A 17,912-nucleotide genomic window follows, 5' to 3' on the forward strand; every position below is an offset into this window, starting at 1 on the left:
GCCTTGTACTAGCACCAGTGCCTAGAAATAGAGCTCACTGGTAAAATATTTGACTAGTATGAGTTCCTTGGTTGGATCCTTAGCACCAGAAAAATTAAAAAATAACAACAAAATACTTACAAAAACAAACAAACAAACAAACAAAACCTCTTCCAATTCACCTAGGATAAAAACCAGAATATAAACCAGGCGCAGGTGGCTCATGCCTGTAATCCTAGCTACTCAGGAGGCTGAGATCTATAATCACATTTCAAAGCCAGCCTGGGCAGGAAAGTCCTGGTGAGACTCTTATCTACAATTAACCCCAAGAAAACCAGAAGTGTCACTGTGGCTCAAATGGTGCTAGCCTTGAGCTGAAGAGCTGAGGGACAGTGCCGAGGCCCAGAGTTCAAGCCCCATGATGTACCAAAAAACGAAACAAAAGAAAACAAAAAAACAGGGGCTGGGAAGGTGGCTCAGTGGTAGAGCGCTTGCCTTGCGTGCTCAAGGCTCTGGGTTCGATTCCTCAGCCCCACATAAGTAAAAAGAAAAAAAAAGCCGGAAGTGGCGCTGTGGCTCAAGTGGTAGAGTGCCAGCCTTGAGCTGAAGAGCTGAGGGACAGCGCCCAGGCCCAGAGTTCAGGCCCCGTGACAGGACCAAAAAAAAAAAAAAAGAAAGAAAACAAAAAACCAGAATATACTGTTTTCCATAAGAAGTAAGATCAAGGAAATAAAAATAATTTTATTTTGTCATTAACATTGAAAAACAAGGAGTATTCTAGTTGTAAGGAAATCCAAAATTGCTTCACTGTTCTACAGCTACCTTTTCACAAGCTAGTCTCTAAGCTTCTATTCCCCTCAGCTTAGCTTCTCATTCTTCTCTAATAAGTTTCAGAAATTCTTTCTGATGGGAGTCTAACTCTCACCAGGAGTTTGTAATAAATACACACACACAATTGAAGGACATTGTTTCAATGAAAACACATTCAAATATAAGAACCTCTCTTTTACTGTTTGTCACTTTAAAAAAAAAGAGCCTTTATTTTTTGGAATGAGAACAAAGAAAAGTACAAAAACACAAACACCTAGATAGATGTAGAATTAGTTCTGTAATAAGTCAAGACTGACAAACAGGGCTGGGAAGATGGCTCAGTGGTAGAGCGCTTGCCTTGCATGCATGAGGCCCTGGGTTCGATTCCTCAGCACCATATAAGCAAAAAGAAAAAAGCCGGAGGTGGGTGCTGTGGCTCTAGTGGTAGAGTGCTCAACTTGAGCTGAAGAGCAGAGGGACAGCACTCAGGCCCAGAGTTCAAGCTCCATAACAGACCAAACAAACAAACAAACAAAAAAAACAACCTGACAAACATTTGGATTTAGGTCAACTAAAGATGTTAAAAATAGGGACACATTGTTAACAAATCTGAGGGGGAAAAGTCATTAATAAAAAGGATTTTCGATTGGAGTGACTATTCCTTGAAAAAGAATTCAATGCATCATGAAGAAATATTTTTATTTTGGTCCAGGAAACTCAGTACTTAAATTCCACATAGAATCATCAGATATGTGCTTGGAAATGATCACATCACTGTTTTCTGGACTGATATCTATTGCAGTAATTTTAGTATTCATAGTACATAAGAAAAGGCTTGTATCATATTGTTGACTGTAATAGGTATATTCCTTAAAATCTCATACTGAAAGAAAAGTGAGTTACCAGACTCTGAGGAGAATAAGAGTTGGTAGTGGTGGAGTTGCCAGTTCCTGGTGTCATCTTATTATTGTGTTGAGAATTTGTGAAGACAAGGGCTTGGCCAAAGCCCTGCTGCTGGGAGGTTTCAAAGGAGTTGACTTCTGAGGGCTGACTGGGAGGAATGGGCTTCTGGAGCAAGGCTACTAGGTCGATACTACACAGACAAAATACAAATGAGAAACAAGTCATGAGCAACAAATGAATCTGAGAGGCAAATTAAAATGAAGTAAACCTAACTTAGAAATTACCAAAGTGAGCAGAAACTTTGGAAAATAAGAGTTTAAGAGAATACCTCAATCACCATAAAAAGGTTACAAAGCTATATAAATCAAATCATGGATTTGAAAAAATAAAAATATATTCTTAAAAATTTGCAGGAAAGCCGGACATCTGTGGCTCATGCCTATAATCCTAGCTACTCAGGAGGATGAGATCTGTGGATCGTGGATCGCAGTTCAAAGCCAGCCGGAGCAGGAAAGACCGTGAAACTCCTATCTCCAATAAATCACTAGAAAAGTGGCCCTCAGGCTCAAGTGATAGAGCCCTTGAGTTGAAGAGCTAAGGGACACCCAGGCCCAGAGTTCAAGCCCCACGACCGACAAAAAAAAAAAAGAAAAAGAAAAAGAAAAGAAAGATTATGTTATTTGCAGGGAAATGGATAGACCTAGAGCAAATTATGTTAAGTGAAGTACACCACGCTGAGAGAGATAAACAGCACATATTTTCTCTCATATGAGGAAGCTAGATCTAAAAAAAAACAATAAATTATACCTAACTCTAGTTATTCACACAGTGAGACAAAAGGAGGATATTTTTAGGGGAGGAACACAAAGGCACAATGCCTAGGTTATTCGGATTACATAAAATACTATTTATTGAAATGAACTCCATGATTTGGAAACAAGGTTTTATTCTTTGTGTTGTTGTATTATTTTATTTTTGTCTTGTCTGTTCATTTGTATATAAGAGGGGCACAGAAGTGGAGGGACAAGGGGTGAACAAATGCAGAAGTGGTACTCACTAGATACTATGTTGAAAATGAACTAATAAAGTTTACAACTTGTGAGTAGAGACCACAGGGAAAAACTGGGAGAGAGTGAGGAAAAGGGTGACATTGGCCAAAAAGAAATATAGTTTGTCTGACTTATGTAACTGTAACCTCTATGTACAAATCATTTATACTAACAATAAAAATATTTACAAAACAATGTTAAGTAAATTTAAAAATTAATTAAACTTAAAAATGTTTCTGAAGGGCTGGGAAGGTGGCTCAGTGGTACAGCGCTTGCCTTGCATACATGAGGCCCTGGGTTCGATTCCTCAGCACCACATAAGCAAAAAGAAAAAAGCCAGAAGTGGCGCTGTGGCTCAAGTGGTAGAGCGCTAGCCTTGAGCTGAAGAGCTGAGGGACAGCACCCAGGCTCATAGTTCAGGCCCCAAGACCGGAACCAAAAAAAAAAAAAATGTTTCTGAAGTTTGGCTTATTTATTTAGAATATTTTATCACATTTGTTACTTGGAACTAGAGTTTCCTAAATTTTGCTAAAACAGAGTGAATCTATATTCCCAGGGAATGAAAAGCTCAGCTATGCCAGAAGGCTCGGTAATTCTCACATTTATTTTAAATATTCCTACAAGTTTTATATTCTATCGTACAATATACTTGAGCATGTGTGTAACTAATTTTCTTCTGAAATATTTAGGAATAAAAGCACAACAAAATAACAAAGATTATGTTAACAAGAACTCCTAAAATATCCCTGGAAAAGGATATTCTAATTTGAGAAGCATGGCCTAACACCTTAAAGCATGACAAAGACATAAAAGCTATAGCTAAACACTACCTGCCATGTGAATGAGATGCTAACCTCTTGTAACAATTCTCCAAATCTAATAGACAGACCTGCAAGGTACACTAGATTACCTAGCAGAGTGCTCATGAATCCTTTTCAAAAACCTGTTTTCTTTTTTTATTATTTTTTTCAAAAATCTGCTTTCTAACTGAAAACTCTTAGCATTCCAGTGAGAAAGGCAGATTCTGGAAGTTGAAATAATTCAGGATTCAATTCTTTATACAAAGCAAAGATCTAACACAGAGGTCCTATTCTTAAATATTGCCATTCTCATTCTCCAGGAGCCACATTAAATTCACGAACTAACATTTTAGACCCAAAGATAATGTTCTAATTTATATCCTAATTCCAGGAATACAAATCCCTAAACTTTGTAATTGTATTTGATTGCAAAAATTGCATTACTGAGCTGGGTGCATGACTCAAGTGGTAGATGCCTATTAAACAGGCAGTAGGTATCCAAAATAGATTTACATTGAAGCATATTTGTTAAGGGGCTGGGAAGATGGCTCAGTGGTAGAGCGCTTGCCTTGAAGCATATTTGTTAAAAACAAAAGTTGCATTATCACCCAAAACCTGAGCAAGTTCTAATCTAAAAAGTTGATAAAACATATATATGAAACAGTACTAACTGTCTTCTGGAAAACAAAAGAAACTAATGACTTTATAGTTATTAAAAAAGAAAAGAGTCGGGCACTGGTGGCTCACGCCTGTAATCCTAGCTACTCAGGAGGCTGAGATCTGAGGATTGCGGTTCAAAGCCAGCCCGGGCAGGAGAGACCATGAGACTCCTATCTCCAATAAACCACCATAAAACCGGAAGTGGCGCTGTAGCTCAAGTGGTAGAGCGCTGGCCTTGAGCTGAAGAGCTGAGGGACAGCACCCAGGCCCAGAGTTCAAGCCCCACGACCGACAAAAAAAAAAAAAAAGAAAAGAAAATTAACCTAGGAAACTCACTAGATAATAAATACAATGGAGAAGGTAGATATATACATCATTTTTTCTTTCCCTATAATGAAATTTTATGTAAGTGTGAAAAGGGAACAAGGAAACATATGACAGGACTGGTTTGGGAAAAAGGAACGGGGAGGTGGGAGAATGAGAAAGAGAACTATTATGACCGAAATGTAATATATACATAAATAGACTTGTTAAACCCCCTTTGTTAAATTAAACCCTTCATGTTAATTAAAACATGAAGATAAACAATAGGTTTACAAAAATAAAAATAACCAGTAAATAAGTTAGGCTGCCCAACAGCTAACCACAAAATCAATTGCTATTTTTTTTTGTTTCTTTTTTTTATTGTGAAAATACTGTACAAGGGGTTACAATTACATGGGCAAGATAATGAGTACATTTCTTATCAAGCATTGTAGCCTCCTCCTTTGTTTCCCCTTCCAATCCGTTCCCATCCCCCTCAATTGCTATTTTAAAGCTCAAATGGATATCACCAACTAGTGAAGCTGTTAACTCTCTAGATAGAGATACTGTGTTAGTCTTAGTTAAAAGGAAAAATAAAGAGAGACCCAAAATGCAAACACATTTCCCAAGGCAAGAAATTTTAATTATGCTATGAATAACAATACAAAGATTGCCAAAATGTTTACCTTTGTCCAGGTGTGATGTGATTCTCCGCTGGAACAGATGAGGCAGTGAAGACTTTTGTTTCGGAAAGCTGTATAAAAAGTTTTTTGAAAACTTTTTGAAAAATCTTACTATAAGACCAAAATTTTCAGTCATCTGATAGTTCATGTATCACCTAAAAGATAGTCACCTAGAGGATATTCTAAAGGAAATGAAATATACAAAGGACCATGACAAGTAATTTTCTTCAAATGGAGTTAATTTTAGGTCAATAAGCTAACAAGTTTGACTTCATTGGCTGAGAATCAGTAGCTCATACCTGTAAATAATACTAGTAACCCAGGAGGCTTCAATCTGAGGGTCTAGATTTGAAACCAGCCCAAGCAAAAAGCTTGCAAGACTTGAGCAAAAGAGCTGGACTGAAAGTAGGGAACTGATGGCTCACACCAGTGATTTAGCTACAGGATTACAGGATTGATCTCAGGAAGCTGAGATCTGAGGATTTCATTTCAAAACCAGCCCAAGCAGGACAGTACATGATACTCTTGACTCTAATTAAAAAGGCTGAAGTGGCTGGGCGCTGGTAGCTCACGCCTGTAATCCTAGCTACTCAGGAGGCTGAGATCTGAAGACTGCGGTTCAAAGCCCAGGTAGGAACATCCGTGAGAGTCTAATCTCCAATAAACCACTAGAATACCGGAAGTGGTGCTGTGGCTCAAGCAGTAGAGCGCTCGCCTTGAGCTGAAGAGCAAGAGCACAGGGATAGTGCCCAGGCCCAGAGTTCAAACCCCAAAACCGACCAAAAAAAAAAAAAAAAGGCCAAGTGGAGCTGTGGCTGAAGTGGTAGAACACCAGCTTTAAGCAGAAAAGGATAAAGGACAGTGCTCAGGATCTGAATTCAAGCCCTAGTACAGGCACAAAAAAGAGAGGGGGGGGAGATTGCCTGGAGAGGGGGCTTAAGCTAGAGAGTTCAAGCCCTGGTACCTGGTTCCATCAAAAACAATTAAAAAAAAGAAAAAAAGACTTCGTCAGCCAAGCACAGTGGAACACATTTTAATCTAAGCCCACTGGAGGAAGCAGTAAGAGGCTTCCTGGTAACTAACCCAGGGAAACTTAGGAAAACATTGTCCCTAAAATTAAAATTAAAAAAAAAAAAAAAAAAAAAAAAACCATCTCACATCAGGGAAATGCTAAGAATGAAAACAACACAGTGAAACCAGGCTTCAAGTCTTAGTCTCAGCCTCAATTTGTTACTATACAAAATAAAAATAACACAAAAAACCAAAAGTATAAAACTTTTGGAGGCTGGGAAGGTGGCTCAGTGGTAGAGCGCTTGCCTTGCATGCATGAGGCCCTGGGTTCGATTCCTCAGCACCACATAAGCAGAAAAAAAATTTTTTTTTTTTAAATTTTGTTTTATTTGAGAACATACTGTACAGAGGGGTTACAATTACACGGGCAGGATAATGCATACATTTCTTACCAAGCATTGCAGCCTCCTCCTTTGTTTACCCTTCACCTCCCTTCCCAGCCTCCCCCCGCCCCCCCAAGAAAAAAAATTTTTTAAAGCCGGAAGTGGCGCTATGGCTCAAGTGGTAGAGCGCTAGCCTTGAGCTGAAGAGCTGAGGGACAGCACCCAGGCCCAGAGTTCAGGCCCCACAACCGGACCCCCCCCCCCCCAAAAAAAAAAACTTTTGGAGAATTTCACTTTTTCAACTGATGTTTTCTTTCCCTAAACTCAGACATTTGTATTCTACTGATAAGTGGTGTATATTGCTTTATTTTTTTTTTAATTTTTTTTGTCAGTTGTGGGGCCTGAACTCTGGGCCTAGGTACTGTCCTTCAGCTCTTCAGTGCAAGGCTAGCTCTCTAGCACTTAAGCCACAGTGCCACTTCCGGTTTTCTGGTGGTTAACTGAGGAGTCTCACAGACTTTCCTGCCCAGGCTGGCTTTGAATCGCGGGCCTCGATCTCAGCCTCGGAAGTAGTTACAATTACAGGAGTAAGCCACCAGTGCCCAGCTTTGTATACTGCATTTTTATTATCATGTTTCTTTTATTTTTTAATTAATTTTATTGAAGTATAGCATTTACAGTAAACCTCAAAAATGTTCAAATTAAATAACTGCATATATACATACATATCTCCCTACCTACATATATACACAAATACACATGCTACTGTGAAACTTTCATCACCAAGGTAATAACCTATTTCATTGTGTATGGGGTTTTTTTTGTTTGTTTTTAGTCGGTGGTGGGGCTTGAACTCAGGGCCTGGGCACTGTTCCTAAGCTTCTTTTATTCTAGGCTAGGCACTCTACTACTTGACACAGTGCCACTTCCAGCTGTTTCTCTTTATGTAGTACTGAGGAATCGAACCCAGGGCTTCATGCATGCTAGGCAAGTACTCTCCCATTAAGCCACATTTCCAGCCTCAAACTTTTTTTCTTTTGGTCAGTTGTGGAGCTTGAACTCTGGGCCTGGGCACTGTCCCTGAGCTCTTCAGCTCAGGGCTAGTGCTCTACCACTTGAGCCACAGCACCCACTTCTGGCTTTTTCTGTGTATGTGGTGCTGAGGAATTGAACCCAGGGCCTCATGCATGTGAGGCAAGCACTCTATTACTGAGCCATCTTCCCAGCCCTCAAACATATTCTTTACTCCTCAGAAGTTTCCTCTTCAGCTGAGTGCTGGTGGCTTACTTCTATAATCCTAGTACTCAGAAAGCTGAGGTCTGAGGACTACAGTTTGAAGCCAGCCCAGGTAGAAAAGTCCATGAGAATCTTATCTCCAATTAACAACCAAAAGCCAGAAGTGGAGCTATGGCTTGAGTAAAATAGTTCAGGGACAGTGCCCAGGCCCTCCCTGACTCTAAGCCCCAGGAAAACCCAAAACAAAGTTTCCTCTTGTTCCTAAGTACATTATTCCTACCATTTTTTGTACCTCTAAGCATGCATAAATATGTTTTCTGTTGTTTTAGTGTGTATTTTTTAGAATTTTAAATAAAAAAGTTAAAGTATGTAATCTTTCCTGCTTATTTTCCTCAGTACAATTATTTTGGAATTTCTGCATACTGAATGAACTCCAGACAATTGATACAAATGAAGGGTGTTTTCTTTTTGTGTGTGTGTGCCAGTGCTGGAGCCTGAACTCTAAGCCTCATGCTCTCACTTGGCTTTTACACTCATAGCTTCACTTTCAGCTTTTGCTGGTGAATTGCAGAGAAGTCTTGAGGATTTGTCAGCCTCCACTTATTTTGAAAATCACAGTGTGAGCCATTGGCACCAATGTCTAGAATGGGTACTGAAATGCTAGAAATGTACTAATGAGGCAACATGATAACCCAATAAAACTATTATTCAAATATTCCTATAGAACTAGGAGCTGGTGGCTTATGCCTATAATTCAAGTTATTCAGGAGGCTGAGATTTGAGGATCCTGGCTCAAAGCCAGCCCTGGCAGGAAAGTCCATGAGACTCTTATCTCCAATTAACCACCAGAAAACCAGAAGTGGCATTGTGACTCAAGTAGTAGAATGTTTGCCTTGAGTTGTGCCTTGAGTTGAAGAGCACAGGGACAGTGCCCAGGCCCAGAGTTCAAGCCGCATGACTGACAAAAAAAAAAAAAAAAGATTTTATTTAAATCTGGCGCGCGCGTGCGTGCGTGCGTGTAACGGTACCATAATGGAACCCAGGGCCTCACACAGCTCAGCAAAAACTCTTCCATTAAGCCCTATCTGCTCATTGTTACGCAGATACTTTAAGACCAAATTCAAAAAATAAAACAGAAAATACTCTTCTGAGAGACATCAGCTGAAAAAAAAAATCCATTCTCTAAGAACATGGCTAGGACAAATATCAAAAAGATGAAACAAATGTCATCAGGCTTTTCCCAAGGACAGATACCCCATAAATACCAAAGGAAAGATGGCTTGACCTGATATCAAACACTTACATCTTCAGTCCAGTCTTCTGCTGTCCACTCTTCCACAGAATTCTTCCAGGCACCTGCTAAAAACAACAATCAAAGTTTATAACACAAAATCAAATGTCATTTTATTCCCAACAGTTTTTAATTGTACACTGGGAATAAAAATTGTATCTCATTAGCAAATAATTTATAATCCAAGAAATATTAAATTCATAATCTATTTTCAAAAAGTCCGTCACGTTTTCAAATTCAACTTAGCTAATATTAAAAATATAAACTCAAATCAATGTCTTAAAATGACTTTACCTCATCTACATAACATCTAAACAATTCTGCCACAAGTAAGAAACTATGGACATATCACTTAATGATGGGCTAATACTTGTGAAATATATTAGTTGGAATGGAACAACATCATTTTAACAAAAATCTACCATAGGTCCTACTTCAGATTAGTTACTGAGTTTATAAAATTCACAGACATGATCTTCTTACAAACTATTAGTTCCACCTATTTCAAGAGAAGACAAGACAAGTTGGGAGCTGGTAGCTCACCCCTATAATCCTAGCTACTCAGGACACTGAGATCTGAAGATTGTGGTTTGAAGCCAGCCCAGCCAGAAAAGTCCCCTTGAGACTTACCTCCAATTAACCACGAGAAAAACCAGAAGTGGTACTGTGGCTCAAAGTGATAGAGCTCTAGCCTTGAGCAAAAAAAGCTCAGGGATAGCACCTAGGCCCTTAGTTCAAGCCCCAAGACCAAAAAAAAAAAGACAAAGACAAAGAGAAAAAGGAGAGGAAAGGAGGTAGTGAGAGAGAGAGAGAAATTTAAGTTTGAAAAGTATAATGGAAGCTAGAATATAAGATTTTCAGGAGAAAAAGATGAAGGCCAGGAAACAGGCAGATATACAAAGGGATCTTTCTTCAAGGAAAACAAGTATTGGGTATTACCAAAACCTACATTCAAATATCATAAAGTTTCAAATGTACATCTTTTCTTTTCTTTTCTTTTTTTGTCAGTTGTGGAGCCTGAACTGTGGACCTGGGCACTGTCCCTCAGCTCTTCAGTTCAAGGCTAGTGCTCTACCACTTGAGCCACAGCACCACTTCCGGCTTTTTCTGCCTATGTGGTGCTGAGGAATCCAACCCAGGGCCTCATGCATGCAAGGCAAGCACTCTACCACTGAGCCACCTTCCCAGCACACATTTTCTCTGTTTTTAAAACAAAATAAATAATAGATGTTATTATACATTTTCATACATGTATTTCATTTACTTTAATCACATTCACCACCCTCATTACCTGCTTTTTTTTTTTTTTTGGGGGGGGGGGGGGGTAAGTTGTGGGGTCTGAACCCAGGTCCTAGGTGCTGTCCCTGAGCACTTTTGTTCAAGGCTAGCACTCTACCACTTTGAGCCACAGAGACACTTTTGGTTTTCTGGCGGTTAATTGGAGATAAAGAGTCTCATGGACTTGTCTATGCAGGCTGGCTTTGAAACATGACCCTCAGATCTCAGCCTCCTGAGTCGCTAGGATTACAGGTGTGAGCCTCTGTTGCCAGGCTCCATTACCCTCTTTCCTTCCCCTTCCCTTCCACTCTCTTCCTCTTCTGAAATCATATATTCTCCCAGACTTCCACCTTTTCTCTCTGCTGGCTTGAACTCAGAGCCTGGGTGCTGTCCCTGGAATATTTTTTCTGGAGTTGGGGGGCGGTTATATTTTGTTTATATGGTACCATATGGTACCAAGGAATCCAACCCAGGACCTTATGCATACCAGGCAAGCACTCTACCACTAAACCACATTCCCAGCCCATCTCTGAGCTTTTACATTCAAGGGTACCAATTGGGCTATAGCTCCATTTCTGGCTATTTGGTGGTTAATTAAAGATAAGAATGTCATGGGGAATTGGAGGCATGGCTCAGTTAGTAGAGCACTAGCCAATGAGCGAAAACTTCAGGCATCAAGTTCAAGTCCCAGTCTCTGATCTAAAAAAAATAAAAAGAATGACATGGATTATCCTGCCTGGGCTGGTTTCATACTTCAATCCTCATATCTTAACCTCCTGAGTAGCTAGGATTACAGGTATGAACCACTGCACTCAGGAACCCGAGTACATTTAAATGCAGGTAGGAGTTGGGTATGGTAACACACACTTGTAATCCCAGCACTCAAAATGCTAAGAAGCAGGAGAATACTGAGCTTGAGGTCAGCCTGAAATATACATAATAAGTGCAAGTCGGGCCTGAGCTATGTAATGAGAACCTGCCTATAACAACAAAATTTTTAAAATTTCTTCCTCAAGAGAAGAAAGAAAAAATCCAGGCAAAAGAATAGTGCACACCCTACAGGGAAAAATAAGCCAACAAAGATAGTTGCAAGCAGCAGAAATGCAACATGATCTAGTGATATGACAAGAAATAGCAAGAAGAGCCTCATGTTAGGAGGAAGAGGCAAATTACAGTAACCTGCCTTACTTGTACATGCTATGAAACCACCAGACAGACTTTTAAAAGCATGTAAGTTCAAGTCCTTAAATGACTTTGAACTATTCAATTTTTACAATAAAGATTTTATCTGCTTTGCTGAATTTTAGATCTGTGGACCTATACCCCAAAGTAGATAGGAAAACATTAATGACATTATTTTCAATTTTAAACAATGGATGTAGCTCAATAGTAAAGCACTAGCCTAGCAGGAATAAACTGGATTTGAGGGCTGGGAAGGTGGCTCAGTGGTAAAGTGCTTGCTTTGCATGCCTGAGGCCCTGGGTTCAATTCCTTAGCACCACATAAACAAAAAGAAAAAAGCAGGAAGTGGTGCTGTGGCTCAAGTGGTAGAGCGCTAGCCTTGAGCTGAAGAGCTGAGTGACAGCGCCCAGGCCCAGAGTTCAGGCCCTACGACTGGACCCAAAAAAAAGAAAAAACAAAACTGGATTTGATTCCTAAAGTGTTAGGATTCAAATTAATAAAAAATTTGAGATGAATATTACTATAAAAAAAAAAAAACTTGGGGCTGGGAAGGTGGCTCAGTGGTAGAGCGCTTGCCTTGCATGCATGAAGCCCTGGGTTCGATTCCTCAGCACCACATAAGCAAAAAAAAAGAAAGCCGGAAGTGGCGCTGTGGCTCAAGTGGTAGAGCACTAGCCTTGAGCTGAAGAGCTGAGGGACAGCGCCTAGGCCCAGAGTTCAGGCCCCACGACCAGAACCAAAACAATAAATTTTAAAAAAAAACAAAAACTTCAGAGCTGGGAAGGTGGCTCAGTGGTAGAGCGCTTGCCTTGCATGCCTGAGGCCCTGAGTTCGATTCCCCAGCACCACATAAGCAAAAAGAAAAAAGCCGGAAGTGGCGCTGTGGCTCAAGTGGTAGAGCGCTAGCCTTGAGCTGAAGAGCTGAGGGACAGTGCCCCCCAAGCCCAGAGTTCAGGTCCCACAACCGGACCAAAAAAAAAAAAAAATCTTCATTTACTAGTCTTAGGAAAATATTAACTAGTCAATGGGAAATACTGGAAGCATTTTTCAGTGTGTGCGTATGTGAGGGGGAAGGGGGGGAGTTGTCGGTTGTAGGGCTTAAACTCTGAGCCTGGACACTGTCCCTCAGCTCAAGGCAAGCACTCTACCACTTGAGCCACAGTGCCATTGGAGGTAAGAGTCTCTCAGGGAAGTGGTGCTGTAGCTCAAGTGGTAGAGCGCTTGCCTTGAGCTGAAGAGCTGAGAGACAGTGCTCAGGCCCAGAGTTCAAGCCCCATGACCTACCAAAAAAAAAAAAAAAAAAAGAGTCTAGATTCTTTCCTGCCCAGGCTGGCTTTGAACTGCGATCCTAAGATCTCAGCCTCCTGAGTAGCTAGGGTTACAGCCATGATCCACCTGCGCCCAGCTCTCAAGTGTTTTTTGTTGTTGTTGTTGTTGGTCATGGAGCTTGTACAATGGGCCTGGGTGCTGTCCCTCAGCTCTTCAACTCAGGGCTAGCACTCTATGACTTGAACCACAGTACCACCTCCAGCTTTTTTCTTTATGTGGTGCTAAGGAATAGAACCCAGGCCAGGGCCTCATGCATGCAAGGCAGACACTCTACCACTGAGCCACCTTCCTAACCCTCTGTGTGTTTTTTAAACTCTCAGTACAGAGGATTAATCATAGAACCTTATCCATGCTAGACAGGCCCCAGTACCACTTAACTCTATATCTCCGTCCATTAAGTCTAAACTATGTAAATTCCTTTTTTTTTTTTTTTGGTTGGTTGGTTCTGAGGTTTGAACTCTGGGCCTAGGATAGCTCAAGGTGAGCACTCTACCACTTAAGCCACAGTGCCACTTCTGGTTTTCTAGTAATTAATTGGAGATAAGAGTCTCAGACTCTTTCTTGCCCAGGCTGGCTTTGAACCGTGATCCTCAGATCTCAGCCTCCTGAGTAGCTAAGATTACAGCCATGAGCCACCAGCACCAAACTTACATAAATTCTTTAAGTAAAACATTCAGCCCCCACCCCCTAGATAAGTCCTGGCCCAGAATTGGGCTGCCTCCCCCCCCCCCCTCCCCCTTTCCTTTTCAGCCATGCCTCTCCACCATGCGTAGCAGGGGAGCAGTTCGGTAAATTAACTTCTCCTGCCTGAATAGCGCGTGGCTACCTAATGAAACCTACCTATTTAATATACCTTACATATGGTGCTATGACTCGGATGGGGTTTTTGAGTTGGAAATGTTAGAATTTCCTAACCACCTCTTTTCTGTGAACTGAACTGCCTTGAGACACCACTCGAGACTTCACCAATACCATTGCTGCCTTCACATCCACATCCACGCCACTTCTCTACTCTGGATAACATCCCCTGCCCAGGATACCACTTGGAAACATATCAAGGCAATCCTGTTCCTACAGGCAACCAGATACATCACTTACACTGCCGTGCCTTGCCCAGCACAGACCTGCACCCTAAAAACCCAGCTCCAGGGACTCCTTGATGCCCCAGTCCAGCAGGAAGTAGCCAGAAGCCCAATACAGCCGTTACCTCTGGTACCTGTAAATATTTCTGCTATCCCTTCCTCAGGTTACTATGATCCTAAAGCAGGAAAAGTCTTACTCCCTCTCCTCCAGGATGTCAGGAGTCAGGTACCATGCTATGTCTCCAATCCAAGACAGAAAAGGCAATTTCAGGTCTTTGATAGCCCCTTCTGGGAATCAGTCCCTCCATGGCATATTCCTCTCTTGGGCTACTAACAACAATTTTTGCCTTTTATTAATTGTCTTGCATTTTAGATAACTATTGTAATGGAAAAAGGAGGACCTTTGCCAACCACTGTCAAGCAGAAGCTTCTTGGACAGTACTCAGCTGAGAAACAAAACAGGGACCCCTGACTACTTCGCCCCTTTACAGCAGGAAGTAGCTCCAGAAGAAATGACCTCTGCCCACACCCCCTGGCCTGGTACCCCCTATTTTTATTAAACAACAGAGTGGGGAATGTTAGTATTATGCTCACCTTTGGTCCTCAGCTTCACCCAGACCTGAGCTCCTCCCATCTCTGGAGTTCCTGTCATACAGCTGGCCCCTCCCTCTCTCTGCCCAGATCCACCTGGGCTCCCATCTACCTCACTTCCGACCCTCAGAACCCTCCTGGCACCTGGATGGTGATGGAGGCCATGTGTTCCCTCTTGGGGGAAATATAGCTCCTCTAATAAAACTTATAATAATCTTAAAAAAAAAAAAAAAAAACATTCATACCTTTGACTCCATAAGAAGTTTTATTTGGCAGATCTTGAGTTATACTGTGAGCCTTTGATACCATTTCTGTAAATCAACACAAAAAGGAAAATTTGAACAGTCAAAGCTAAGTACAGTATCACTTCTCATCGATAATTTACATTTCTATTGTCAGCAAGATCCAAAAATATTAAGGAAAAAAAATTCCAGAAAGATATAGAAGAAACAAAAAGACAACCACATTCACATGACTTTCATGATAGTAAAGTGTTTGAATTGTCCCACTGTATTATTATTGCTCATTTCTTACTGTGTCTTATAGTAAAGTGTTTGAATTGTCCCACTGTATTATTATTGCTCATTTCTTACTGTGTCTTATTTATTTTGTTGTTTTTTAGGGGGTGGTACTGGTGATGGTGATGGCCCTGGGGCTTGAACTCAAGAGCCTGAGCACTTTCCCTTAGATATTTTTTTTGTTCAAAGCTAGTGCCTCAGCAGCACTACCAGCTTTTTGGTAGTTAACTGGAGTTAAAGATCTCATGGGAATTAATTGCTTGAGCTGGCTCCAAACAATGATCCTCAGATCTCAGCCTCCTGAGTAGCTAGGATTACAGGCATGAACTAACAGTGCCCAGCTCTGTGCCTAACATAAACAGAACTTTATCATGGGTGTGTATAAAACACAAGATATATGATTTGGTTCTGTGTGCAGTTATAGGTATCCCCTTATGGGGGAGTCTTAGAAACGATCCCTCACAAACAAGGTGCTGGCTCTACTGCATATTCTATGCTACTATCCAAGGACAAGGAACCTGCAATCCACTCTATGAAAAATAACTGTAAAAAAATAATAACAGAAGGGAGGGAGGGAGGGGATGGTAGGGGGAAAACAATGGAGGGGGTAACAATGTTCAAGAGGAAGTGTACTCATAACCTCACTCATGTAACTGTGACCCTCTGTATAGTAGCTTTACAATAAAAAAAAAAAAAAAAAAAATAATAACAGCTGGGCGCTGGTGGCTCATGCTTATAAGCCTAGCTACTCAGGAGGCTGAGATCTGAGGATCGCGGTTCAAAGCCAACCCAGGCAGGAAAGTCCGTGAGACTCTTATCTCCAATAAAAACCACTAGAAAACCAGAAGTGGCACTGTGGCTCAAGTGGTAGAGCGTTCTCCTTGAGCTTAAGAGTTCAGGGACAGTGCCCAAGCCCAGAGTTCAAGCCCCACGACCGACAAAACAAAAAAACAAAAACATAACAAACAAAAAAAACCCCACTGTACTTCAAGTTAGGAAGATTGTATCTGCTAGCTTATGAACATTCACACTGCATACTCTGCAACTGTTTTCATTTACCACTAGAGCCTTCCAATCTATTTCAAAGACCCTATTTTTTCACAAATTATTTGTGAATAATATTGTGAAGATGTATCACTCTTTCTAGTTTGGTTAATGTGCTTTCCTCACATGAAGAATGGATTTTTTAGGCTAGCTATACGGTAACATACATCTGTAATTCCAGTAGCTGGTGAGGGCAGAGATCAGGATCACAACTTGGGGCCAGCCAGGGAAAGAAAATAACAAGGCCTCCATCAAAAAAAAAAAAAAAAAAAAAATATATATATATATATATATATATATATATATATATATATTGATGGGCTGGGAAGGTGGCTCAGTGGTAGAGCACTTGCCTTGCATACCAGAGACCCTGGGTTCCATTCCTCAGCATCACATAAGCAAAAAGAAAAAAGCCCGGAAGTGGCGCTGTAGCTCAAGTAGTAGAGCGCTAGCCTTGAGCTGAAGAGCTGAGGGACAGTGCCCAGGCCCAGAATTCAGGCCCCAAGACCAGACCCAAAAAAAAAAAAAAACCAAGAGAAAAAGAAGGATCTGTTGTCAGATTTGGTGACATACATATAATCTTAACTCTTGGGAGGCTGAAGCAGAATACTGAGTTTGAGGCCAGCCTAGACTATATTTAAAACAAGGTATCAAAATCCCTACCTAAGAAGAAGGTGGTATCAAGGGTAAATCTATACTAGATACAGTAGCATACCTATAATCCCAGGATGAAGCAAGAGAATCACAAATTTGAAGCCAGCCTGAGAGACAGTGTACTACTATGTCTCAAATCAAAATAAACAGACAACCCAAAAACACCACCACACAATGCCTGTGCTAGTCACATATATAATCCCAACTACTCGAGAGACAGAGATTGGGAAGATAGAGATTTGATGCCAGCCCAGACAAAAAATCAGGCAGGTCCTACCTCAAAAAGTATGAGAACATTCCTGTGGATCCGGTAAAAAAAGTAGGAGAAAAAAAAAAAAAAGGCAAGAGAATCATAATCTGAGGCCTGTCCAAAGCAAAGAGAGACTCTAATCTAAAAAATAACTAAAGCAAAAGGAACCAGGTACATGGCTCCAATAGTAGAGTATGGACATAATAATCAAAAGACCTGAGTTCAAAGCAGAGTCATAAATAAATAAATAAATAAATAAATAAATAAATTCCAGTAATCGTAGCTACTCAGGAGGCTGAAATCAGAGGATTGCACTTCAAAGCCAGCCTGGACAGGAAAGTCTATGTGACTCTTATCTCCAATTAATTACAGAAAAAGCACAAAGTGGATGTGCTGGAATTACAGGTGAACACCAGATGCCTATCTAAAATTCACCATTTAATCTGGGCACCCGGCCCACACCTATAATCATAGCTACCCAGGAGGCTAAAATATGAGGATTGTGGTTCAAAGCCAGCTCAGGCAGGAAAATGCATGATACTCATATCTCCATTAACCAATAGAAAACCAGAAATGTGGCTGTGACTCAAAGTGGTACAGTGCTAGAGCTCAGGGACAGAGGCCAAGCCCTGAGTTCAAGCCCTATAACTGACTGAAAATAAAGTAAAATTCACCATTTTAGGTAAACCAAGCTCAGAGAGACAAATGATACATTTTATCTCTCATATGTGGGTTATATCTAAAATACATGATAGCCGTGCAGTAGTGGCTCATCCCTATAATTCTAGCTACTCAGGAGGCTGATATCTAAGGATCGTAGTTTGAAGCCAACCCGGGCAGGAAAGTCTGTGAGACTTTTATCTCCAATTAAAAAAA

At 40.8% G+C, this 17,912-nt stretch overlaps 1 protein-coding gene and 1 non-coding gene across 6 annotated transcripts in view; both read right to left on the reverse strand.

Annotated features, from left to right (window-relative positions):
- Ubap2 (ubiquitin associated protein 2) overlaps positions 1-17,912 on the reverse strand; it is a 112,591-nt gene that overhangs the window by 26,136 nt on the left and 68,543 nt on the right. For 2 of the 5 annotated variants that reach the window (XM_042696335.1, XM_042696316.1), the window contains exons 9-12: positions 14,816-14,881; positions 9,121-9,173; positions 5,191-5,258; positions 1,693-1,882 (exon numbers count right to left, since the gene is read on the reverse strand). In XM_042696335.1, the coding sequence (XP_042552269.1) occupies positions 1,693-1,882; positions 5,191-5,258; positions 9,121-9,173; positions 14,816-14,881 (377 nt within the window). Of the gene's footprint in view, positions 1-1,692; positions 1,883-5,190; positions 5,259-9,120; positions 9,177-14,815; positions 14,882-17,912 lie in introns of all 5 variants that reach the window. The other 3 variants (XM_042696325.1, XM_042696311.1, XM_042696343.1) reach the window with 2 other exon arrangements.
- On the reverse strand, positions 1,496-1,576 carry LOC122124428. The gene has a single exon (XR_006150547.1). It is a non-coding gene; the product is annotated as a small nucleolar RNA SNORD121A (small nucleolar RNA).

This window comes from Dipodomys spectabilis, unplaced genomic scaffold (genome assembly GCF_019054845.1).
Source record: "Dipodomys spectabilis isolate Male_0828 unplaced genomic scaffold, ASM1905484v1 ptg000006l, whole genome shotgun sequence".
Taxonomy (NCBI): Eukaryota; Metazoa; Chordata; class Mammalia; order Rodentia; family Heteromyidae; genus Dipodomys; species Dipodomys spectabilis.